Here is a 26,544-nt window from a genome sequence, read left to right on the forward strand (position 1 = left end):
CAGGCAGAGCGATATTTGCTGGTACGTGAGTTGTTGCCCTAATTCATGTGCATGTGTGCACCAGCCAGCAGATTTTCAGCTTGCGTGGAGGCTCTGGGAGAGCATTTTCGGCCTCCGGAGGGCCTCTGGGGGGCAGGGAAGCACAAATCCCAGCGGCCGATAAGGTCCGACAGAGTTGGCCTTCTCCGGGTCCCGTCGACTAAACAATGTCGTCTGGCGGGCCCCAGGGGAAGCGCCTTCTCTGTGGAAGCCCCGGCCCTCTGGAATCAACTCCCCCCGGAGATTAGAACTGCTCCCACCCTCCCTGTCTTCCGTAAACTACTTAAGACCCACCTATACCGCCAGGCATGGGGGATTTGAGACACCTTTCCCCCAGGCTTATTATGCTTTATGTTTGATATGTATGTGCTGTTTGGTTTTTAATTATGATAGGGTTTTTAGGGGTTTTTTAATATTAGATTTGTGCCAGTATAATATTGTTTTTATTGTTGTGAGCCGTCCCGAGTCTTCGGAAAGAGGTGGCATACAAATCTAATAAATCATTATTATTATTATTATTATTATTATTATTATTATTATTATTATTATTATTTTAGCCCTCCTCCGGCTGCAAGAAAACTTGTGGAGCCTGGAGAGGGTGAAAAATGGCCCCACCCAAAGTCGGGAAATAGGGGAACAGCAGGGTCATGCGTTCATGCACGGGGGCCAGGGGGCATTGAATCATGGGTGTGGGCACTCACACACGTGCAATAGTGTGCACGGGTGTGCTTTTGGGACCTTAGAAAAAAACAGTTTGCCATCACTGGTATAGAGCTTCCTGCTTGAGCAAGGGGTTGGACTAGAGGACCTCCAAGGTCCCTTCTGACTCGGTCCCTCTTTCCCATGTGAACAAAAAAAAAGTGTGCTTTTGCAACTCCCCTCCTGAACGATTTAAAAAGCAATGCCATGCAGGTGCATTTATATTCTGCATATATTTTGGCAGGTTTGAAATTGGTATGTTGTTTCTAAAAATTTTCAGATAAACCAGATTTATTTATTATTTATTTATTACTTAGATTTGTATGCCGCCCCTCTCCGAAGACTCCGGCGCTAACCTGCGTGGCCTCCAAAGATGCATTCTGTTTATATCTTTCGGGTTTCTTATTTCCAACGGGAGATGACTTTAGTCTATAATCTTAAACACAGAGGGATTTCATTTGTCAAATGAAACAGCTAGTGGAAAGCAATCTTAAGTACATTTATTCAAAAGAAATCCCAATACGTTGTGCGGAAGCTGGATTTTATTTTTTTTACATTTTTTTTTAGCCCTGCCGTTTACTAGAAATTGGGCATTTCTTCCTCATTTACAACAATGAGAGGGAAAAGCAATCCAGGGCATATTTGATCTGGTTCCAATCTGGTTCCAGGTCTCCAAACAGCTGGGATTCAGGAATTTCCCGCAAAGCGTGGGAGACATCCATAGCGGTGAGACATTGGCCATGCCCCCTCCTGAGCAGAAGGCAATACTAATAGTAATTTATTTATTTATTTATTTATTAATCAGATTTGTATGCCGCCCCTCTCCGCAGACTCGGGGCGGCTCACAGCAATAATAATACAATATAAACAAATCTAATGTTTAAGTTAATTTAAAACCCCAATTTAAAAACCAATCATACATACTAGCATACCATGCATAAATTCTATAAGCCTAGGGGGAGAGAAAGTATCAATTCCCCCGTGCCTGATGACAGAAGTGGGTTTTAAGGAGCTTGCGAAAGGCTAGCAGGGTGGGGACAACTCTGATATCCGGGGGGAGTTGTTTCCAAAGGGTCGGGGCTGCCACAGAGAAGGCTCTTCCCCTGGGTCCCACCAAATGACATTGTTTAGTTGACGGGACCCGGAGAAGGCCAACTCTTTGGGACCTAACTGGTTGCTGGGATTCGTGTGGCAGAAGGCGGTCCCAGAGATATTCTGGTCCGGTGCCATGAAGGGCTTTATAGGTCATAACCAACACTTTGAATTGTGACCGGAAACTGATCGGCAACCAATGCAGACTGCGGAGTGTTGGTGTGACATGGGCGTATTTAGGAAAGCCCATGATAGCTCTCGCAGCTGCATTCTGAAGTTTCCGTAATAGTAATAGTAATAGTAATAGTAATAGTAATAGTAACAGTAACAGTAACAGTAACAGTAACAGTAACAATAACAATAACAATAACAATAATAATAATAATAATAATAATAATAATAATAATAATAATAATAATAATTTATTAGATTTGTATGCTCTGATATGCTTCCCAAGATATGCCCATATTACACCAACACCCCGCAGTCTGCATTGGTTGCCGATCAATTTCCGGTCACAATTCAAAGTGTTGGTTATGACCTATAAAGCCCTTCATGGCATCGGACCAGAATATCTCTGGGACCGCCTTCTGCCGCACGAATCCCAGCGACCGGTTAGGTCCCACAGAGTTGGCCTTCTCCAGGTCCCGTCAACTAAACAATGTCTTTTGGCGGGACCCAGGAGAAGAGCCTTCTCTGTGGCGGTCCCGACCCTCTGGAACCAGCTCCCCCCGGAGATCAGAACCACCCTCCTTGCCTTTCTTAAAGTTGTTAAGACCCATCTCTGCCGTCAGGCATGGGGGAACTGAGACATCTCCCCTGGGCCTATACAGTTTATACATGGTATGTTTGTGTGTATGCTTTCTTTTAATAATGGGGTTTTTAGTGTTTTTTAAATTATTAGATTTGTTCTTACATTGTCTTTGTTATTGTTGTGAGCCGCCCCGAGTCTACGGAGAGGGGGAGCATACAAATCTAATAAATAATAATAATAATAATAATAATAATAATAATAATAATGCCCCTCTCCGAAGACTCAGGGCAGCTCACAACACAACACACAACACACAATGTATAAATCCAATATTTTTAAAAAAATGGATTAAAACCCTTACCATAAAAATTAATCACACAACCCAAGCAAACCATACATAAATCACAGTAGCGACGGAGAATATCAACTTCCCCAAGCCTGGCAAGCCCCCCCCCCCCCCAATCAAGATTTCTAATGAACTTTATTCCTGCTTTGCTTTCCAGATTGTAAGATGTCCCGAATGTGGTTCCTGGAGACATTGGTTGTTGCACTCTGTAAGTATCATCTTCCCAGATTACAAATATTTTTCAAGAATAAGCAAGCGAGCTCCTCAAAATCATTGATGATTTACATCTATGGAGATTCTCATCCAGGTCATGGTTGTCCCAAAAGGTGGGCCTCCCTACCCAACCCGCAACTAAGAGCCGACTGGACTTTCTTGGGGGGTTTTTTCTTTGAAGACGTTTTGCTTCTCATTCAAGAAGCTTCTTCGACTCTTGCTTTCATTCTTCACCATCCAGTCGAAGCTGAAGAAGCTGACTTGGATGAGAAGCAAAATGTCTTCAAAGGAAAATTGAGAATGCCCAGTTGCCAATTGAAAACAGCACCTTTGGGACAAGCTTCCTTTATCTGTCTGTCTGTCTGTCTGTCTATCTAGAAACATAGAAACATAGAAACATAGAAGACTGACGGCAGAAAAAGACCTCATGGTCCATCTAGTCTGCCCTTATACTATTTCCTGTATTTTATCTTATAATGGATATATGTTTATCCCAGGCATGTTTAAATTCAGTTACTGTGGATTTATCTACCACGTCAGCTGGAAGTTTGTTCCACGGATCTACTACTCTTTCAGTAAAATAATATTTTCTCATGTTGCTTTTGATCTTTCCCCCAAATAAATTCAAATTGTGTCCCCTTGTTCTTGTGTTCACTTTCCTATTAAAACACTTCCCTCCTGAACCTTATTTAACCCTTTAACATATTTAAATGTTTCGATCATGTCCCCCCTTTTCTTTCTTTCTATCTATCTATCTATCTACCTACCTACCTACCCACAGTGGGGGCTACCAAATTTTTTACTACCACACTGTGGGTGTGGCTAATGCAGGACGCCCTGCATTTTCTTTCAACATCTTTCAGTGCAAATTGGGTGCTCTGGGGTGGAGCTCCATTTTCGCTACCCCACTGCGTTCCCCCCCAATCCGGGCAGCAGCCCACCCCCGTGTGCGAGGTATGTTAGATCCCACCCCTGAAGCAAACCACATACACATATTTCAGTATTGAAATGCTAGACACTGAAAATTAAAGAGAAAAAGGATGTAAAATATTATCAAACATGGAATTTATTTTACCCATGGTTGGGGGAAAAAGGGGGTGGAGATTAAGAATGTAATTGCACTTGCAAATTAAATAGCCAGACAACACGATGTTTATTCAGCACTAAGAAATGTATTTAACAGAACGTCAATTAAAAAAAAGAAAAAACAAATATTTCACTATTGAGTACGGCTAGTCCTCTACTTACAACCATTCATTTTGTGACTGTTCCAAGTTACAACGGCCCTGAAAAAAGTGACCTACAGCCGTTTTTCACACTTATAACCATAGTGCCAGACCAATCTGACCGATGTTTTATTATTGTCCAATTTTTTTGTGATTTATGACGTATGTAAAAATAAATAAATAAATATCTGGGTCCACAGATCTAATGAAATAAAGGGATATACAGTGGTACCTCTACTTACGAACTTAATTCGTTCCGTGACCAGGTTCTTAAGTAGAAAAGTTTGTAAGAAGAAGCAATTTTCCCCATAGGAAACAATGTAAAAGCAAAAAAAAAATGCATGCATTTGGGGAAACCACAGGAAGGGTGGAGGCCCTGTTTCCTCCCAGGAGATTCCTAGAGAGGCCCCACGGAGGCTTCTCCCTGCCTTTTCTGGCTCTGTTTCCTCCCAGGAGATTCCTAGAGAGGCCCCACGGAGGCTTCTCCCTGCCTTTTCCAGTTACAGTTTCGGAGGCTTGGGTTTGTAAGTGGAAAATGGTTCTTGAGAAAGGGCAAAAAAAATTGAACATCCGGTTCTTATCTAGAAAAGTTCGTAAGTAGAGGCGTTTGTAGGTAGAGGTACCACTTTATGTTCAAAGATATTTCTCCTTTTTTTGTGTGCTTACTCATCAGTCTGAATGTCTTGGTCGCCCCTAACCTTTGGGTCTTTAAGAAAACCTTTAAGACCCATAGATTTCACAGGGCAGTTGGTTTCCAGCTGGGACTAGCTTGCCTCAATTAACACGTTGTAATTGGACATTTTTGTAGTTTATTTTCACATCCTTTCATCTACTTGGCAGTGTGTGTTTTGTGTGTGTGTGTTTGTGCATGCATTTGTATCCTTGAGCAACAGGAAGCGCACAGCATACACGTTTTAGATACTGTGAATAAATAAACGGACCAATTCTTGCTTAAAATCTCATCCACTTTGAATGTCGGCTGAGTAGCCAGCTTGCATAGTCATGGCAAGGACACACAGCTGGTCCTCGACTTACGACTGCAAAAATCTATGCTGGCTGGAGAATTCTGGGGGTGTTGGAAGTCTACAAGCCTTAAAGTCGCCAAGTTCAAAGACCTCTGTTTTAAGGCATGCAGCAACCAGGGGCTTACTTTTACCGAGTCCGTGTAAATAGCAGGAAAAAGCACCAAATATTTGTTCCTTAATGTATTCCAGCCATTCAGTAAATCAAAAATTGCAGCTCTATCCAGTATGCAAATAGGTTTTTGTCCCGGCAATGAATATGGCTTTAGAACGTTTGTCTGTTCCACCACCTGGTAGCGCGAACTCCTTTCTTCTCCAGAATGGGGCCGTCTAAGGGGAATGAAATAAAATGTTAATTCGGGATTATTTAATTCAGAATCATTTTAATTTGCTTTTTCAGCCTGAATTAGATATAAATAGAGTTCACTCTCCTCTCCGCCATCCTTTTTTTTTTACATTACACAAATTACATCCGTACTGATTTCTACTGAGGGCATTAGCATTTTAATCAGCCGTGCCATACTGTATCCGGCGGTCCAACCACAAGTTATGGTGTATGGATTTTTCTTTCTTTCTTTTTTTTTTTTTTAAAATCACATTCTCCGTGAACATAAACGATGAACGTTGGGGGGGGGGGGAATTGCAGTTCTATGTAGCAGCTCAATGGCATCTCTTTACTGTGGAATACTGTGTTCAGTTCTGGAGACCTCGCCTACAAAAAGATATTGACAAAATTGAACGGGTCCAAAGACGGGCTACAAGAATGGGGGAAGGTCTTAAGCATAAAACGTATCAGCAGAGTAGGTTGTGACCAGTTCTAGCCCTCCAGCATCTCACCCAACAATTAGTAACTTGAGCTCCCTTTTAACCTGAAGATATTAAATATTGGGAAAATGTAATCCGCTATCATATGAGTATTGAATTGGCAGTTCTGTGTTAGAAAAAACTTCAGAAGAGAAGGACTTAGGGGTAGTGATTTCTGACAGTCTCAAAATGGGTGAGCAGTGTGGTCGGGCAGTAGGAAAAGCAATTAGGTTGCTTGGCTGCATAGCTAGAGGTATAACAAGCAGGAAGAGGGAGATTGTGATCCCCTTATATAGAGCGCTGGTGAGACCACATTTGGAATACTGTGTTCAGTTCTGGCGACCTCACCTACAAAAAGATATTGACAAAACTGAACGGGTCCAAAGACGGGCTACAAGAATGGTGGAAAGTCTTAAGCATTACGTATCAGGAAAGACTTAATTAACTCAATCTGAATAGTCTGGAGGACAGAAGGGAAAAGGGGGGACATGATCGAAACATTTAAATATGTTAAAGGGTTAAATAAGGTCCAGGAGGGAAGTGTTTTTAATAGGAAAGTGAACACAAGAACAAGGGGACACAATCTGAAGTTAGTTGGGGGAAAGATCAAAAGCAACGTGAGAAAATATTATTTCACTGAAAGAGTAGTAAATCCTTGGAACAAACTTCCAGCAGACGTGGTTGGTAAATCCACAGTAGCTGAATTTAAACATGCCTGGGATAAACATATATTCATCCTAAGATAAAATACAGAAAATAGTATAAGGGCAGACTAGATGGATCATGAGGTCTTTTTCTGCCGTCAGTCTTCTATGTTTCTATTAGAAGTAACTTGAGAAAATATTATTTCACTGAAAGAGTAGTAGATCCTTGGAACAAACTTCCAGCAGACGTGGTTGGTAAATCCACAGGAACTGAATTTAAACATGCCTGGGATAAACATAGATCAATTGTAAGATAAAATACAGGAAATTGTATAAGGGCAGACTAGATGGATCATGAGGTCTTTTTCTGCTGTCAGTCTTCTATGTTTATGCTTTGAAACTTTCAGAGTATTTCTATCCTGGCAACGGTCTGTTATTTTTTTTCCATGTGTCATCTGTAATTTGTTTCTTTCCTAGCGCTGCTGCCTCCGATGAGCTCTCACCCTGATCCATGCCATGAAGTCAACTGTGGGAGAGGATACGTTTGCCGAGCTGTCCACAACCAGCCTGAGTGTTTTCCCGAAACTCCGTCCTGCAGTTCTGTCCAGTGCCAAGAAGGGACGCTCTGCGCCGTCGTCGATGGCTTGCCCAGATGTGTTTCTTTACCTTCCTCTTGTCATCAGGTCCAGTGTAAAGAAGGGACAACGTGTAGCCTGACAGATGGCCTCCCCAAATGCGTGCCCGTGCCACAATCCTGTGCTGCCGTTCAGTGTACAGAAGGCACCATCTGTGCCATCATTAACAGTTGGCCTCAGTGCATTCCCAAGCCCGAGTCTTGCCAAAACACGCCGTGCAACCCAGGAATGGTGTGTGAACTCATTAACGGCTGGCCGCAGTGTGTGCCCCACCCGCTCTCCTGTCACAATATCCACTGCAAAGAGGGGACTGAATGCCAGATCGTTCACGGACAGCCTCAGTGCGTCCCGGCATCTGCCACCTGCAGTGAGGTCCTGTGTGAGAGAGGAACCATGTGCGAGATGGTCGACGGCCAAGCCAGGTGCGTCCCGCTGCCACCTTCCTGCCTCCATATCGAGTGCAAGCAAGGGACCATGTGCGACATGGTCGACGGCTGGCCGAAATGCATCCCGAGTCCAACTTGCAAAGATTTAAATTGCGAGGCCGGTACCGAATGCAAGATGGTGAACCACCTGCCCAGGTGCTTGCCAGTGGCTCTCTCCTGCGACCAAATTCACTGCAGGCCCGGGTCCGTTTGTGAGCTGGCAGACGGTCAGCCATTATGCGTGCCCATCCTACCCTCTTGCAACAGGGTCCATTGTGAAGAAGGAACGATCTGTGAGATCCTCCACGGCGTTCCCAAATGTGTGCCTGCCGTCACCTCCTGTAACAACGCACAGTGCCCGGCGGGAACCGTCTGTGAACTGGTCAACAATTGGCCCACGTGTAGGCCTCGTCCACGCTCCTGTGAGAGCATTGTGTGCGAGAATGGAACGGCCTGTGACATTGTCAACGGCTGGGCGACTTGTATTCCGGTAGTGCCAACAACTTGTGCGTCCATTGTTTGCAGAGAGCAATCTGTGTGTGAAATGGTGAACGGCGTACCAACCTGCACACCCACCCCACTGTCTTGCGACCGATACAAGTGCAGCGAGGGAACCATTTGCAAAGTTGTCCATGGATGGCCTACGTGCATACCTTTGGCGTCTTCGTGTCAAGAAATGCAGTGTGAACAGGGCTCGGTTTGTAACATAATTGATGGCTGGCCTAAATGTGTCCCGGCCCCAACTTCTTGTGGCCGGCTTCGATGCAAAAGAGGAACCACCTGTGAAAAAGTAAATGGTCAGCCTGCGTGCATTCCACCCACTCCCTCTTGTGAGCACGCCTCTTGCCAACAAGGGACTATTTGTGAAATTGTGGAAGGATGGCCCAGATGTGTTCCGATCCATGCCTCCTGCGCCAAAATCCAGTGCGGACCGGAGACCACTTGCAAAATAATTGACCAGTGGCCCGAGTGTGTTCCCATCCCACCTACCTGTGACAAACTGCGCTGCAAAGATGGCAGCGTTTGTGAAATTATCGACGATTGGCCCATGTGCGTGCCTACTCCGGCGTCCTGTGATAAAATCGAGTGCATGGAAGGAACTGTTTGTGAAATGGTTGATGATTGGCCCAGGTGTAGCCCAAGGTTGAACTCTTGTGAAAAAGTCCACTGCCAGGAAGGTACCAAATGTGAAATCCATGATGGGGTCCCAAGATGCATTTCTGTATCCCTGTCCTGCAGCAGTTACCGTTGTGAAGAAGGGTTTATTTGTCGGATTGATGAGGGTTGGCCAAAGTGTTTTCCTGAACATTCCCCTTGTGAAAAACTCAACTGCAGTGCAGGATTGGTATGTGAGACACTTCAAGGGCAGCCCCGATGTGTCCCCATCGGCCCCTCCTGTGTTAATGTCATCTGCATGGAAGGAACCGTTTGTGTAATCAACCGCGGTTGTGTTCCCATCGCACACTCTTGTGCGAACCTCAGATGCAGCGAAGGGACTGTGTGTGAAATATACGATGGGCATCCGAAATGCCTCCCCATCGCACCCTCTTGTAACCGTTTTCAATGCAGCACTGGAACCGTTTGTGTAATCAGCCATGGTTGGCCTAAATGTGTCCCCATCTCACAATCCTGCGAGAACGTCCGGTGCGGTGAAGGAACTGTGTGTGAGATATATGAAGGGCAGCCACAATGCCTTCCTAGATCCCCCTCTTGTCGCCAATCCCATTGTCCCAGTGGAACAGTGTGTCAAATAAACCAAGGCTGGCCACAGTGTTTTCCGATTCCCCCTTCTTGTGGAAATGCCACTTGCAGCGTTGGGACCACGTGTCAAATGGTTTCTGGCTTGTCCCAGTGTGTTCCTACCTCACTGTCATGTAATCAGTTCACCTGCCATGAAGGGACTGTTTGTAAAATGGTTGATAACTGGCCAAGATGCCTTCCTATCCCGGCCTCATGCGATAGGTCAAACTGCCAGGAAGGGACAGTTTGTGAGATGGTTAACGGATTGCCAACTTGCGTCCCAGCTCCATCTTCCTGTGACAAGACCACCTGTAGGCAAGGGATGATATGCCAGATGGTGAACGGTGGGCCAACCTGTGTTCCAGCATCCTCAACGCCATGTGCTTCTACACATTGTCGAGAGGGAACGGTGTGTCAACTCATTGGTGGAAGCCCACAATGCATTCCCAACACACTTTCCTGTAGCCAATTTCAGTGTCCTGCTGGGACTACCTGTCGCCTAGTCAGTGGGTGGCCCCAATGCGTTCCTGCACCAACCTCCTGCGGAAACACCCATTGTCCAAGTGGGACTATTTGTCAAGTTATCAATGGATGGCCCAGATGTGTGGCCCCTACACATCCATGCCAGACAATTCAATGCTGGGAAGGGACCGTTTGTAGAGTGGTGGATGGTTCGCCTACATGCGTTCCTCCTCCGTCGCCCCATGCAATGTGTTGGGCCTCCGGTCAGCCCCATTATCACACGTTTGATGGACGCAGCTTTGATTTCCAAGGTAGCTGCACTTACACAGTGGCTAAGACTTGCGGTACCAGCTCCAACCTGCCCTTCTTCCACATCTTCAGCAAAAGTCAGAAGAGCTCCCCTTTCTCTTTCGTCAGTCACGTCACCATCACGATCTACAACTCCAGCATCACCATGGTCAAGCACGAGTATGGCCTTGTCAGAGTAAGAACCCTCTTTGTACCGTTTCATTCTTTATTTTTTACGTAGTTACATTTCGCATTTCTTCACCGCCCATCATAGTTCCCTCTAAGCTGAGCAGTGAGCAATTGCTCACTTAAAAATCATCATCAACTCAGAGTTTTCCAAACCTGCCCAGAAGCCGAGAGGGAAAGAGTGAGAGGGAAGGAGAGAGAGAAGAAGAGAGGAAGAGAGAGAAACAGATAGAAAAAAGAGAGGAAGGAAAAGAAAAAGAAAAAGAATGGGAGTAAGGAAGAGAGAAAGAAAATCAAAATCTAGTTTGAAACTAGCTCAACTATTTAAGTGGCATTTTGATATTGATAGAATTGCCCTATTATGAGCTCACTGTTATAGACACACAGTATTTATTTATTTATTTATTTATTTATTTATTTATTTATTTACTTACTTACTTACTTACTTACTTATTTATTTATTTATTTATTTATTTATTATTTCTGTGCCGCCCAGTCCCGAAGGGACTGCTGCTCAGACACTATACTTTTCCGCCCACCCACCCCCCCAAAAAAATTAGAGGGAACACTGCCGCCCATCTTCCTCAGTTAACGTTGAGGAAGCGCTGATGGCTTAACTTCAGCGGCCCCCAACCAATAAAAATTCTGCCCACGAGAGACCAAAGAACGCAAGTAAAATGCGTTTCTTTTGGTGAGATGGTGTTGAAAGTTCATAATCTAAGAGTTATAGAAATGTTCGTATGCCAGAACAGATAATAAGACATTACTCTAAGCTTGGGGTGTCAAACTTGACTTCATTGAAGGTTACTTCAGGGTTGTGTTTGAGCTCGGGGAGTCTGGGGAAGGCCCATGCTGAACTGGGGGGCATGGCCAGTTCACTATCATTCATCTTGGGGTGCCTGTGGTGGCCCAAGCACTCTGCCACTGTAAATAGGCTCCCAAGCTCCATTTTTGACTATGATGGCCTCCTGCAACCCTATGGCAGTGAAAATGGAGCTCCGGAGGGCCACAGGTGGCCCTCCCAAGCTTTATTTTTGCTGGCAGAAGCACCACAGACCAGTCCTTCACTGTTTCCAGTGCAGCCCCATGGGTCAGCTCTAAGCATCATGTGGGCCAGATCCATCCCCTGGCCTTGAGTTTGACACTCCTGCTCTAAGCCATTTAAAAGGGCTTAGAACAAGGGTGTCCTGTTTAAAGTTGCCCTTGGGAAATTTAAAACTTGTGGACTTCAACTCCCAGAATTCCTCAGCTGGCTATTCTGGGAATTGAAGTCCACAGGTCTTAAAGTTGCCAAGGTTGGGCACAGGTAAAACCAAGTAGTTATTATTATTTTTTATTATTATTATTATTATTTATAGGATTTGTATGCCGCCCCTCTCCGCAGACTCGGGGCAGCTAACAACAGTGGTAAAACAACATGAACAATCCAATTAATAAAAACAACTAAAAAACTCTAATTATAAAAAACCAAACATACACACAAACATACCATGCATAACTTGTAACAGCCTAGGGGGAAAGGATAACTTAACCCCCCCCATGCCTGGCGACAAAGGTGGGTCTTAAGTAATTTGCGAAAGACAAGGAGGGTGGGGGCCGTTCTAATCTCTGGGGGGAGGTGGTTCCAGAGGGCCGGGGCCGCCACAGAGAAGGCTCTTCCCCTGGGGCCCACCAAACAACATTGTTTGGTCGACGGGACCCAGAGAAGGCCAACTCTGTGGGACCTTATCGGCCGCTGGGATTCGTGCGGTAGAAGGCGGTTCCGGATGTATTATGGCTCAATGCCATGTAGGGCTTTAAAGGTCATTGGCTGGATTTATGGTTTTCTGTTTTAGTATCTAGGCAATTATGTCATCTTATATTGCCTTCCTATTCCTATGTGTAAGGTCCATTGCTAAACATATTGGAGCACTATGTAACATAGAATGAATGCTGGATTATATGGCTCTTTAGCTATTCTTAATGTTCTTAAATTACAGCTGAAGCAAACCAGGGGAGAGTCAGGGTTCCAAATAGCACCCAAAATTAAACCAGAGTCCAAAGCAAAGTTTTCCTCAAAGTTCCAATTTATTAGCAGAGCCATGCTGGCAAATCTGGGAGAAACCTGATTCTGAAGTCCTTGGGGTTTCTCCACTCAGTTGAAAGCTCAAGCCTTTGTCCCCACTCCCCAAGTCCATCATGTTGGCGAATCTCTAACTGCCAGCTTTGCAGGACCCACCCATCTCATTCCGTGCAGGTGCAGGAGTGCGAAGACAAAAGATGACCTTGACTATCTAGAAAGAATTTGTTATGACTACATACATCCAGCTCTCATTCAAATCCCCCTCCCAGCTTCCCACAGTAAAGAATGCATATTAAAAGACTATAAGTGTGGCAGGCCAAAGACTGCCAACTACAATGGCTTCAGCCTGACAGAAATCACATTCATATACTGGCTCAGCAGAATAGGTTGTGACCAGTTCTAACCCTCCAGCATCTCACCCAACAATTAGTAACTTGAGCTCCCTTTTAACCTGAAGATATAAAATATTGGGGAAATGTAATCCGCTGTCATATGATCGGAAGGAGTATGATCATAAATAAATTTACTTTATTGATTAAAAAAAAGTTGGTCAGCATATCACTGAAGATGTTATTCCCGGATACTGTAAGCACGAATCCCAGCGACCAATTAGGTCCCACAGAGTTGGCCTTCTCCGGCTCCCGTCGACTAAACAATGTCGTTTGGCGGGACCCAGGAGAAGAGCCTTCTCTGTGGCGGCCCCGACCCTCTGGAACCAGCTCCCCCCGGAGATCAGAACTGCCCCCACCCTCCTTGCCTTTCGTAAAGCTCTTAAGACCCATCTCTGCTGTCAGGCATGGGGGAACTGAGATATCTCCCCCGGGCCTATATAGTTTATAAATGGTATGTTTGTGTGTATGCTTGCTTTTCATAATGGGGTTTTAGTGTTTTTTAAATTATTAGATTTGTTACATTGTCTTTGTTATTGTTGTGAGCTGCCCCGAGTCTACGGAGAGGGGCGGCATACAAATCTAATTAATGATAATGATAATGATAATGATAATGATAATGATAATGATAATGATAATGATAATGATAATGATAATGATAATGATAATGATAATGATAATGATAATGATAATGATAATGATAATGATAATGATAATGATAATAATAATAATAATAATAATAATAATAATAATAATAATAATAGGTTCTCTATGGTAGTGTTTCCCAACCTTGGCAACTGGAAGAGATCTGGACTTCAACTCCCAGAATTCCCCAGCCAGCGCAGTTGAAGTCCAAATATCTTCCAGTTGCCAAGGTTGGGACACACTGCTCTATGGGAACAAGAACTTAGACAAGAAGGACCATTTTGAGGCTTAGCTCTCAAAATGTCCATCTGCTCTTCCATTTTAATATTTCTATTAAGACTCTGTTTATCTTTATTCAATGCTTCTGAAAAATGAAATTACAATTTGAGAGCTGCTTTGGTGTTTTGTTGCCATCCCTCTCACCTGTCAAACACGAGATCTCAAAAACTAACAAGGATCACCATGTTTTCTCTCTTTCAGATCAACCACGTCCGCTCTCGTCTGCCGGTGAGTTTACACAATGGGTTGGCCTCCTTATACCACCGAGGAAACCAACTGGTGATCGAAACCCAGTTTGGCCTGAGGGTTTACTACGACTGGAACTATTACCTGGTGGTGAAGGTCACGGCAGCTTTCCAAGGTCAAATTTGTGGCCTTTGTGGCAACTACAACGGAGATCCCAACGATGACTTCGCTACGCCTTCGGGAAGCTCGGCCGCTAACGCCGTGGAATTGGGTAGGAGCTGGAAAGTCGAAGACGGCGATGAATCCTGCCGGCACGGCTGCCACGACAGGTGCCTGCGGTGCTCTGCAGAGTTAGCAGCCAGATACAATACCGAAAATTCTTGCGGCATGATCGTTCAACACAGGAGCGGTCCATTCCATCGCTGCCACTCTTTGATTGATCCCAAGCCATATTTGAATGACTGCGTCACTGATTTGTGCGCCTTTGAGGGTTATAAGCAGATTCTGTGTCGGGCCCTGAAGACCTACGCTGATGCCTGTCAGAGAGAAGGGATGGCCATCTCTGCCTGGAGGAAACACGCCGGCTGCCGTGAGTAGAGTCTGGGATTTATGGAGATAGGGCTCCCGGTAGTTTACAGTGACAGGAGGCATTCGGAGGAGGGGACTGTCATCCCGGATTGCGATGGGTGTGATAAATCAGTGCTGCCTATATGTATAGCCAGACAGATGTTGCCGGTAAATGGAATAGAGATTGACTGCAACGTTACATTTAAAAGGAAGCAGTTCTCAGAAAGGATGAGTTGATGGGTTGCTAAAAAAAATAATCAGAAAATAAGAATCCTGATTATATTAAGATGGATGGGGAAGAGTGACGGTGAAAAGAAAGCCAGAGAAGCATAACAATCTATAAAAGAATGGGTGACTTGGGATCTGGACTTGAAGGCCAGCAAAAAAATGTATCTTTGGTTGCTTAGCATGTGTCCATAAACAGATAGAGCATGGCACGGTACTCCACAGTGGCCCTACCTGCAAAATAGCCACTGTATTCTGTACAAAATGTAATTTCTGAATGCTCAAGGGTAGCTTCCTGTAGAGGAGATAACTCATAGGAGGCGAGTGAGTGAGAAAAGGGATTTCTGGTTTGGAAAGGAAGCATTTGGGGAAAGAGACAACTCTGTGTAAACACTGGCTGCCGATCGGTTTCCGGTCACAATTCAAAGTGTTGGTAATGACCTTTAAAGCCCTACATGGCATTGGGCCAGAATAACTCCGGAACCGCCTTCTATCGCACGAATCCCAGCGACCGATAAGGTCCCACAGAGTTGGCCTTCTCCGGGTCCCGTCGACCAAACAATGCCGTTTGGCGGGCCCCAGGGGAAGAGCCTTCTCTGTGGCGGCCCCGGCCCTCTGGAATCAACTCCCCCCAGAGATTAGAATGCCGCCCACCCTCCTTGTCTTTCGCAAACTACTCAAGACCCACCTTTGTCGCCAGGCATGGGGGAGTTAAGATATTCCTTCCCCTAGGCCATTACAAGTTATGCATGGTATGTTTGTATGTATGTTTGGTTTTTATAATTAGGGTTTTTAGTTGTTTTATTAAATTGGATTGTTACATGTTGTTTTTACCATTGTTGTTAGCTGCCCTGAGTCTCCGGAGAGGGGCGGCATACAAATTCAATCAATCAATCAATCAATCAATCAATCAATCAATCAATCAAAGCTTTGCCAGTCACAGCTGCCACTTGCTGGGCTAGGAGTCCAGAAGGATCCCAAATTGCGCTGCTGTTCTGTTTTAGGAAGTGCCCCACCATTCAAAACCAAATATGGAGAATCTCCAGCAATGGGAAAAACCTTGTCCTAAATTCAGTGCGGTCAGGCTTGAGTTTATAGCAGGGATGTCCAAACTTGGCAACTTTAAGATTTATGGACTTCAACTCCCAGAATTCCCTAGCCAGTGTGGCTAGATGGGGAATTCTGGGAGTTGAAATCCATAGAGCTTAAGGCTGCCAGGTTGGGCATTCCTGTTTTAAATATTGTTCCTCTCCCCCTAGACACTAACAGCTAAGTGTCAACATTAGATCAACATTTCAATAGAATTGCTTAGTCAACTGAGGGCTTAAATATACAGTTAAGTATCATCAGCTTACTGATAATATCTGACCCCATGTTAGATTAGATTAGATTTATTGGATTTATATGCCGCCCCTCTCCACAGACTCGGGGCGGCTCACAACAATGGTGAAGAACAGTACATAGTAACAAATCTAATATTTAAAAATCTAGATTACAGTTTTAGATTAAAAAGTCCAAAAAAGAAACCCCAATATATAAAAAACAACACACAATAGAATCATACACAAAAACTACATGGGCAAGGGGGAGATGTTTCAATTCCCCCATGCCTGATGGCAGAGGTGGGTTTTAAGAAGTTTACGAAAGGCAAGGAGGGTGGGGGCAATCCTGATCTCTGGGGGGAGCTGGTTCCAGAGGGTCGGAGCCACCACAGAGAAGGCTGTTGATGGATGACCTTAACATAGATATGAAACAAGAGGGTATTATATATTATATTAAGCCAGGATGATTAAGGGACATGAGACTAAAACATATGGAGAACAGTTAAAGGCACTGGCCATGGTTAGTCTAGACTAGTGAAGGACCAGGGGAGACATGACAGCAGTGTTGCAATATGTTAGAATGCAGAATTGCAGGCTAACTCTGCCCATAGCCAGGAGTTTGATTCAGACTGGCTCAAGGTTGACTCAGCCTTCCATCCTTCCAATGTCGGTAAAATGAGGACCCAGATTGTTGCTGATTCTGTAAGCTGCTTAGAGAGTGTTTTAAAGCAATATGAAGCAGTATAGAAGTGCTAATCTAGTGCTAGTGAAAAAAAGGAACAGGCGAGACACAATAGCAGTGTTCCAATATTTGAGGGACTGCCACAGAGAGCAGTTTAATGTTTCCAAATGTAAAATAATGCACTTGGGGAAAAGGAATCCTCAATCTGAGTATTGCATTGGCAGTTCTGTGTTAGCAAAAACTTCAGAAGAGAAGGATTTAGGGGGAGTGATTTATGACAGTCTCAAAATGGGTGAGCAGTGTGGTCGGGCAGTAGGAAAAGCAAGTAGGATGCTTGGCTGCATAGCTAGAGGTATAACAAACAGGAAGAGGGAGATTGTGATCCCCTTATATAGAGCGCTGGTGAGACCACATTTGGAATACTGTGTTCAGTTCTGGCGACCTCACCTACAAAAAGATATTGACAAAATTGAACGGGTCCAAAGATGGGCTACAAGAATGGTGGAAGGTCTTAAGCATAAAACGTATCAGGAAAGACTTCATGAACTCAATCTGTATAGTCTGGAGGACAGAAGGAAAAGGGGGGACATGATCGAAACATTTAACCCTTGTATGCTGTTCGAAAAAAGTTCCTAGTGATATGTTCGGGTCACATACGACCCGGACAGAAAACACTTCATTTGAAGTGCTTATGTTTGGTCAATTTGAAAACTTTTTTCACTTGGAAAGTAGTCTGAACATTTCTGCACACAATGATATGAAAATTGAAATGAAAAAATTAATCCTTATTGGTTTATTTTGCACATAAATGTGCTGCCCCCCCCGTTTTTGTGATTTTTTTTCAATTTATGGATAGTTTTGCTTGCAAAATGCATTCTATTTTACTAAAGTTGGTGTGGGATTGGTAGCTTGAACATTACTGCACACAATGATATGAAAATTGAACTGAAAAAATTAATCCTTATTGGTTTATTTTGCACATAAATGTGCCTCCCCCCGTTTTTGTGAAATAGTCTTTACTTTATGGATAGTTTTGCTAGCAGAATGCATTCTATTTTGCTAAAGTTGGTGTGGGATTTGTAGCTTGAACATTTCTGAACATAATGATATGAAAATTGAACTGGAAAAATTGATGCATATTGGTTTATTTTGCATATAAATTTATTTCAATTTATATAAAAATTATGCTGTTAATTTCAAACTTACATACTTTTTTTTAGTAAAATGGATTTCTTTCATAAAATTAGTTATCTGGCTACAATGTGGTTGATTTTCAAAAGGATATTCCAAATATTTATAGACAAATATGTATAAACAGTGACAATAATGGCACACAGCAAGGCCGGGGGGGGTGGCCCTTTTGTGGCAAAAATAAACCAATAAGAACCATTTTTTTCAGTTCATTTATATTTTTCTCATGTTCAGAAATGTTCAATTTAGTATATCAAACCTTTTGGGGGAAAATTCCTTAGGGATTTGTAGCCTTAAAAAATATAAATTGACACGAAATTCAGAAAGGATGGGGGGAGGGGCTTTTTGATCAAAATAAAAATATAAGTCTCAATTTTTCCAGTTCAATTTTCATATCATTATGTTCATAAATGTTCAAACTAGTTTTCCAGTTGAAAAAGTTTTCAAAAAGATTACATTCAAATACCTAAAAAAAATATTTTTGGTCCTGTCATATACGAACAGAAACAGATTTGAAGTTATGATTTTTTTTTGCCCAGAAAACAATTAGCCACCACCCCAAAAATATTTTTTGATGACCAGCATTGTTAAATTGAGTAAATGAATGCCTAAGATTTTAAAGAATATTTCGGATTTGGAGCATAAAAAAATAAAAAGTGAAAATGATTGCAAGCAGCCGAGGGGGGGGGGAGGCCTTATTTCTGATGTTAAAAAACCAGTAAGAATCATTTTTTTCAGTTCCTTTATATTTTTCTTATATTCAGAAATGTTCAAGCTACCAATCCCACACCAACTCCAGTAAAATAGAATGGATTTTGCAAGCAAAACTATCCATAAATTGAAAAAAAATCACAAAAACGGGGGGGGCGGCACATTTATGTGCAAAATAAACCAATAAGGATTAATTTTTTCATTTCAATTTTCATATCATTGTGTGCAGAAATGTTCAGACTACTTTCCAAGTGAAAAAAGTTTTCAAATTGACCAAACATAAGCACTTCAAATGAAGTGTTTTCGGTCCGGGTCGTATGTGACCCGAACATAACATTAGGAACTTTTTTTGCTCAGCAAAAACTAAGCCCCCCACCCCCCAAAAAAAATTCTCATAGAGAGAACCCCTGAAATGATGAAAAGTCATGAAATTTCAAGTTTCAGATATGCAGGGAAAATTTTTTACAGGGACTCAAACTTGGCTTCGGGTCGCATACGACCCGAACAGAACAGCAGGGTTAAATATGTTAAAGGGTTAAATAAGGTTCAGGAGGGAAGTGTTTTTAATAGGAAAGTGAACACAAGAACAAGGGGACAAAATCTGAAGTTAGTTGGGGGAAAGATAAAAGGCAAGATGAGAAAATATTATTTTACTGAAAGAGTAGTAGATCCTTGGAACAAACTTCCAGCAGACGTAGTTGGTAAATCCACAGTAACTGAATTTAAACATGCCTGGGATAAACATATATCCATTGTAAGATAAAATACAGGAAATAGTATAAGGGCAGACTAGATGGACCATGAGGTCTTTTTCTGCCATCAGTCTTCTGTTTCTATTTTCTGAAGCACCTGAAGGCCAGACAAGGAATAATGGAGAGATTCAACCTAGAAATAAGGAGAAATTTTTTGATAGAAAGAACAATCAACCAATGGAACAGAGGTTGCCCTCAGAAGTTGTGGGAACTTCATCACTAGAGACCTTCAAGAAGAAATTAGACTGCCATTTGTCAGAAATGGTGTAGAGTCTCCAGCTTGGGTTTGGGTGGACTAGATCAGTGATTTTCAACCTTTTTTGAGCCGCAGCACATTTTTTACATTTACAAAATCCTGGGGCACAACACCAACCAAAATGACACTCTAAGACACTCTCCTCCCTTTTTCCATCCCTGTCTCCTCCCACACTTGTGTGTGTGTGTGTGTGTATACACTCTTGAACCATTTCCAAAACCAAGTGAGGGCTGGGGTTTTTTTCTCTCTTATTCTTTGGGTGCTTTTTATCATATGCTTTAAATCAAGAGTCACTTCTCTCTCTCTCTTTTTGTTTCTCTCTCTTTCCTCTCATTCTCTGCCGCAATCATTTTCTCATTTCTCTTTTTTCCTCCCCTTTTTGCTCATTTCTCTCTCTCTCTGCCCCTTCCTCTCATTTTCTCTCTCTCTCCTGCTTTCTTTCTCTTGCACTCTCTCTCTCTCTCTCTTGCTCTCATCAAAAAGTTGCAAAACTGGACTTGAGCTTCCTTCTTCATGGCACACCTGACCATCAACTTCCGGTCACAATTCAAAGTGTTGGTTAGGACCTTTAAAGCCCTTCATGGCACTGGACCAGAATATCTCTGAGACTGCCTGCTGCCGCATGAATCCCAGCGACCGATTAGGTCCCACAGAGTGGGCCTTCTCCGGGTCCTGTCAACTAAACAATGTCGGTTGGCAGGCCCCAAGGGAAGAGCCTTCTCTGTGGTGGCCCCAGCCCTCTGGAACCAACTCCCCCCGGAGATTAGAACTGCCCCTACTCTCCTTGCCTTTCATAAGCTCCTTAAGACCCACCTTTGTCGTCAGGCATGGGGGAACTGAGACATCTCCCCCGGGCATATAAAATTTATGAATGGTATGTTTGTTTGTATGTATGTGTGTTTAGAAAATGGGGTCTTTTAAATATTTTTAAACAGTAATTTAGATTTGTTGTAAATTGTTTTCATTTTGTTGTGAGCCGCCCAGAGTCTGCGGAGAGGGGCGGCATACAAATCTAAATAATAAATAATAAATAATAATAAATAAATAAATAAAAATAATAAATGTCTCGCGGCACATTAGTGTGCCATGGAACACTGTTGAAAAACACTGGACTAGGTGACCAACCAGGTCAGTTTCAACTCTGTTAATCTGTTATCTGTTGGAGTAGAGCATCACTTTCCTGAGTCACTCCACAAACTGGGAATTGTTCCTCTGTCCCGTTCCCTTTTATTAGGCAGCAAAGTTGAGATCTTGTACAAGAACATCGATCGCTAACCCTGTTTGCTCTTCCCTCTACAGCCTTGATCTGTCCTGACCACAGCCAACACATGGCCTGTGGCACAGCCTGTCCTGCCACATGCAACGACCTTGATGCGCCAAAGAATTGCCACCTGCCCTGCATGGAAACCTGCCAGTGCAAGCCGGGATACGTGCTCGATGGTGGTAAATGCATTCCCAAAGAGCAGTGTGGCTGCATCTATCACGGTCAGATCTATGCTCCCAACGAGCAGTTCTGGGGAGATCAAGAGTGCCACCTGCAGTGCGTTTGCAACCCCCGAGACAGGGAAGTGGCCTGCCACAGATCCGCTTGCAGGGAAGGAGAGGGGTGCCACGTGATTAATGGCGTAATAAAGTGCCACCCAACTTTCTATGGGACCTGCACTACCCTGGGCCAGCTGCATTACATCACCTTTGATGGGGTTCACTTTGACTTCTCTGGAAATTGCGTTTATCGTTTGGCTGAGCTCTGCTACAAGATAGCGAACCTCACTCAATTCCAAATCCTGGTCCAGCACCAAGGACAGGGCTCTGAGATCTCAGCTGCCACCAAAATGCTGCAGGTCCATGTTTACGGCAAGGAAATCCTTATCAGCCAGAGCAGAGTCTTGGTGAGTACACTACAGGTAGTCCTCAACTTACGATCACCATTGAGCAAGGCGGTTCTTAAGTGAGTTTGGCCCCATCACATGGCCTTATTTTTGCCACAGGTGTTAAGTGAATCTCGGCAGTCAAGTTAGTACGGGTAGATCTCGACTTACAATCACAATCGACTCAAAAAAAAATTATGTTGCTCAAAGAAACATTTGTTAAATGAATTTTGCTCCATTTTATGCCCTTTCTTGGCACCGTTGTTAACTGAATCAGTGCAGTTGTTAAGTTAGCAACCTGGTTAAGTGACTTTGCATAGAATAGAATAGAATAGAATGGAATGGAGTGGAGTGGAGTGGAATAAATGGAATAGAATAGAATAGAATGGAATGCAATAGAATAGAATAGAATAGAATAGAATAGAATGGAATGGAATGGAATGGAATGCAATAGAATAGAATAGAATAGAATAGAATGGAATGGAATAGAATAGAATAGAATAGAATGGAATGCAATAGAATAGAATAGAATAGAATAGAATGGAATGGAATGGAATGGAATTGAGTGGAGTGGAGTGGAGTGAAGTGGAGTGGAGTGGAGTGGAGTGGAATAAATGGAATAGAATAGAATAGAATGGAATGGAGTGGAGTGGAATGGAATAGAATAGAATAGAATAGAATAGAATAGATTGAAAGGGACATTGGAGGTCTTCTAGTCCAACGCCCTTTTTAAGCAGGAAGCCCTATAACTTTTCAGACAAGTTGTTGTCTAAGCTTGAAAGAGGGTTTCAAAAGCCTATCCCAATTTTGATCACATGACTACAGGGATTATTCGACAGTCGTAAGTGTGAAAAACAGTCATCAGTCACTTTTTTCCAGTACCGCTGTAACTTTGAATGGTCGTTAAATGAACTGTTGTAAGTCGAGAACTACCTATAAGAGTGGTTGCTCAGTGCACTTGGCTTCCCCATTGACCCTCGGAAGGTTGCAACCACACACTGCAACCATCATAAACACGAGCCAGTTGCCAAGCATCGGAATCTTGATCACTTAACCATGGAGGTGGTGCAACAGTCGTTAAATGTGGAAAGACGACCATAACTCACTTTTCTCAAAGCCATTGTAACTTCAAAGGGTCACTAAGCAAATGGTTGTAAGTCGAGGACTCCCTAGCATCTTCTTCTCTTCTCAATTTATACTTGTGTGGTTCTTTGAGTTGATATGGACAACCATTTAAATATGAGCCAGCAGTGTGCAGCAGCTGTCAAAAAAGGCCAACACAGTTCTAGGCTGCATTAACAGAGGGATAGAATCAAGATTGTGTGAAGTGTTGAAACCACTTTATAAGGCCTTAGTAAGGCCACACTTGGAATACCGCATTCAGTTTTGGTCGCCACAATGCAAAAAGGATGTTGAGACTCTAGAAAAAGTGCAGAGAAGAGCGACAAAGATGATTAGGGGACTAGAGGCTAAAACATATGAAGAATACTTGCAGAAACTGGGCATGGCTAATTTAATGAAAAGAAGGACCAGGGGAGACATGATAGCAGTGCCCCAATATCTCAGGGGTTGCCACAAAGAAGAAGGAGTCAAGCTACTCTCCCAAGAACCTGAGGGTAGAACAAGAAGCAATGGGTGGAAACTAAACAAGGGAGAGAAGCAACTTAGAACTAAGGAGAAATTTCCTGATAGTTAGAACAATTAATCAGTGGAACAGCTTGCCTCCAGAAGTTGTGAATGCCCCAACAGTGGAAGTTTTTAAGATATTGGATAATCATCTGTCTTAAGTAGTGTAGGGCCTTCCAAGGCCCATTCCAACTCTGTTTATTATTATTATTATTGTTGTTGTTGTTGTTGTTGTTATTGTTATTGTTATTGTTACTGTTACTGTTACTGTTACTGTTACCGTTACCGTTATCGTTATCGTTACGGTTACCGTTACTGTTACTGTTACTGTTACTGTTGTTGTCATTGTTATTGTTGGTATTATTATTATTGTTGTTGTTGGTGTTGTTATAGAAACATAGAAGTCTGACGGCAGAAAAAGACCTCCTGGTCCATCTAGTCTGCCCTTATACTATTTTCTGTATTTCATCTTAGGATGGATATATGTTTATCCCAGGCATGTTTAAATTCAGTTACTGTGGATTTATCTACAACGTCTGCTGGAAGTTTGTTCCAAGGATCTACTACTCTTTCAGTAAAATAATATTTTCTCATGTTGCTTCTGGTCTTTCCCCCAACTAACTTCAGATTGTGTCCCCTTGTTCTTGTGTTCACTTTCCTTTTAAAAACACTTCCCTCCTGGACCTTATTTAACCCTTTAATATATTTAAATGTTTCGATCATGTCCCCCCTTTTCCTTCTGTCCTCCAGACTATACAGATTGAGTTCATTAAGTCTTTCCTGATACGTTTTATGCTTAAGACCTTCCACCATTCTTGTAGCCCGTCTTTGGACCCGTTCAGTTTTGTCAATATCTTATTGTAGGTGAGGTCTCCAGAACTGAACACAGTATTCCAAATGTGGTCTCACCAGCATTCTATATAGCGGGATCATAATCTCCCTCTTCCTGCTTGTTATACCTCTAGCTATGCAGCCAAGCATCCTACTTGCTTTCCCTACCGCCTGACTGCACTGTTCACCCATTTTGAGACTGTCAGAAATCACTACCCCTAAATCCTTTTCTTTTGAAGTTTTTGCTAACACAGAACTGCCAATACAATACTCAGATTGAGGATTCCTTTTCCCCAAGTGCATTATTTTACATTATTTTACATTTGGAAACATTAAACTGCAGTTTCCATTGCTTTGACCATTTATCTAGTAAAGCTAAACCATTTACCATATTACAGACGCCTCCAGGAATATCAACCTTATTATTATTATTATTATTATTATTATTATTATTATTATTATTATTATTAATCTTGATTTCCAGGGAGCTTATCCTCTGAGAAGAGAATGAGCAATCAAAGTAGGACGATCGAGAAATTGTTAATTATTGATCAGAAATTATCCACCTCTTCTATTCGCAGATTACTATTTCAGGCAAAAGGCAAATAACCTTCTCTTCTCCAGAAGTTACTTAACTACCCTCTCCAACATTCCTCATTTTTGGCTGTGATTCCCAAGGATGCTGGGCAGTGTAGCTTACCCACAGCCAGAGTGCTATAGGCGTTTTAAGGAAAATCCACCATGCACATTTGCAGCCGTAGAGATAACAAATGCCTTCCCCAGTCACTCAAATTAAAAAGGAAATTGAGGGAGCCCCTGCCTCCAATTAAGGAACTTTTTCCCCAGAAAAGAACAGCTGCCCCCCCCCATGCAATCTTGTTTTAAACAATAATTGAAGACATGCTTGTTCACTCAGGCATATTTAAGATAATTGGCTCGTGCAAGAAGGTTATGATTTATTTCAACGAGGCTCTTTATGCTGTAAAAGCAACTTGAGTGGCCTTATCAGGGTGAAGAGGCAACATGATTTAACTCAATGAGCTGCCTCTCACCTCTTTTTACACCCCTCTTAGCCAACTCCAGTGCTTGCAAAATCCACCACGGGCATAACCGGTGAATCTCAGGGAGCACAAACAATGTATTTTACATGGGAAAATCCCATTGAAAATTGAAATGGAGTTAGAACTTGGTTGAGAATAGGCTTACAGTTAGTGTTAGCTCTCAATGGACTCAGCACCAAAACCTGATGTTAGGGATAGATTCTTAGAGGTTCTTTAACGAAAGAGAATGTGACATCTTTTCATTCAGACTTTTTTGTGGACCACATGGGACCCACAGTAAAATACATGGGAAAATCCCATTGCTGGTGAAAATGAAACTTAGGTTTAAGGATCGGGTTATGGTTACGATTAGCTCTTTTTGGAGTCAGGGTCAAAACGTGATGTTAGGGATAGATTCTTAAAGGCTTTCTAAAGAAAGTGACGTCCTTAACTCTAGTTTCATTTTCACCGGCAATATGTTTGTGAGTGACATAGGGGAAGGTTTGGTAGGGAAGGTTTGCCTATTTGCCGATGACTCTAAAGTGTGCAATAGGGTTGATATTCCTGGAGGGGTCTGTAATATGGTAAATGATTTAGCTTTACTAGATAAATGGTCAAAGCAATGGAAACTGCAGTTTAATGTTTCCAAATGTAAAATAATGCACTTGGGGAAAAGGAATCCTCAATCTGAGTATTGCATTGGCAGTTCTGTGTTAGCAAAAACTTCAGAAGAGAAGGATTTAGGGGTAGTGATTTCTGACAGCCTCAAAATGGGTGAGCAGTGTGTTCGGGCAGTAGGAAAAGCAAGTAGGAAGCTTGGCTGCATAGCTAGAGGTATAACAAGCAGGAAGAGGGAGATTGTGATCCCCTTATATAGAGCGCTGGTGAGACCACATTTGGAATACTGTGTTCAGTTCTGGAGACCTCACCAAAAAAAAAGATATTGACAAAATTGAACGGGTCCAAAGACAGGCTACAAGAATGGTGGAAGGTCTTAAGCATAAAACGTATCAGGAAAGACTTAATGAACTCAATCTGTATAGTCTGGAGGACAGAAGGAAAAGGGGGGACATGATCGAAACATTTAAATATGTTAAAGGGTTAAATAAGGTTCAGGGGGGAAGTGTTTTTAATAGGAAAATGAACACAAGAACAAGGGGACACAATCTGAAGTTACTTGGGGGAAAGATCAAAAGCAACGTGAAGAAATATTATTTATCTGAAAGAGTAGTAGATCCTTGGAACAAACTTCCAGCTGACGTGGTTGGTAAATCCACAGTAACTGAATTTAAACATGCCTGGGATAAACATATATCCATCCTAAGATAAAATACAGG

General features: G+C 42.8%; 2 protein-coding genes across 3 annotated transcripts in view; both read left to right on the top strand.

The window, feature by feature from the left end:
* The window catches only part of LOC139173994 (IgGFc-binding protein-like), an 842,349-nt gene that overhangs the window by 296,047 nt on the left and 519,758 nt on the right, over positions 1-26,544 (top strand). The gene's annotated exons all lie outside the window — the stretch shown is intronic.
* The window catches only part of LOC139174345 (IgGFc-binding protein-like), a 45,044-nt gene continuing 25,830 nt past the window's right edge, over positions 7,331-26,544 (top strand). Inside the window, exons 1-3 of the mRNA XM_070764642.1 lie at positions 7,331-10,585; positions 14,152-14,725; positions 21,142-21,731. Coding sequence (XP_070620743.1) covers positions 7,331-10,585; positions 14,152-14,725; positions 21,142-21,731 — 4,419 coding nt within the window. The remainder of the gene's footprint in view (positions 10,586-14,151; positions 14,726-21,141; positions 21,732-26,544) is intronic.

The sequence above is a fragment of the Erythrolamprus reginae genome, chromosome 11, assembly GCF_031021105.1.
Source record: "Erythrolamprus reginae isolate rEryReg1 chromosome 11, rEryReg1.hap1, whole genome shotgun sequence".
Classification (NCBI taxonomy): Eukaryota; Metazoa; Chordata; class Lepidosauria; order Squamata; family Dipsadidae; genus Erythrolamprus; species Erythrolamprus reginae.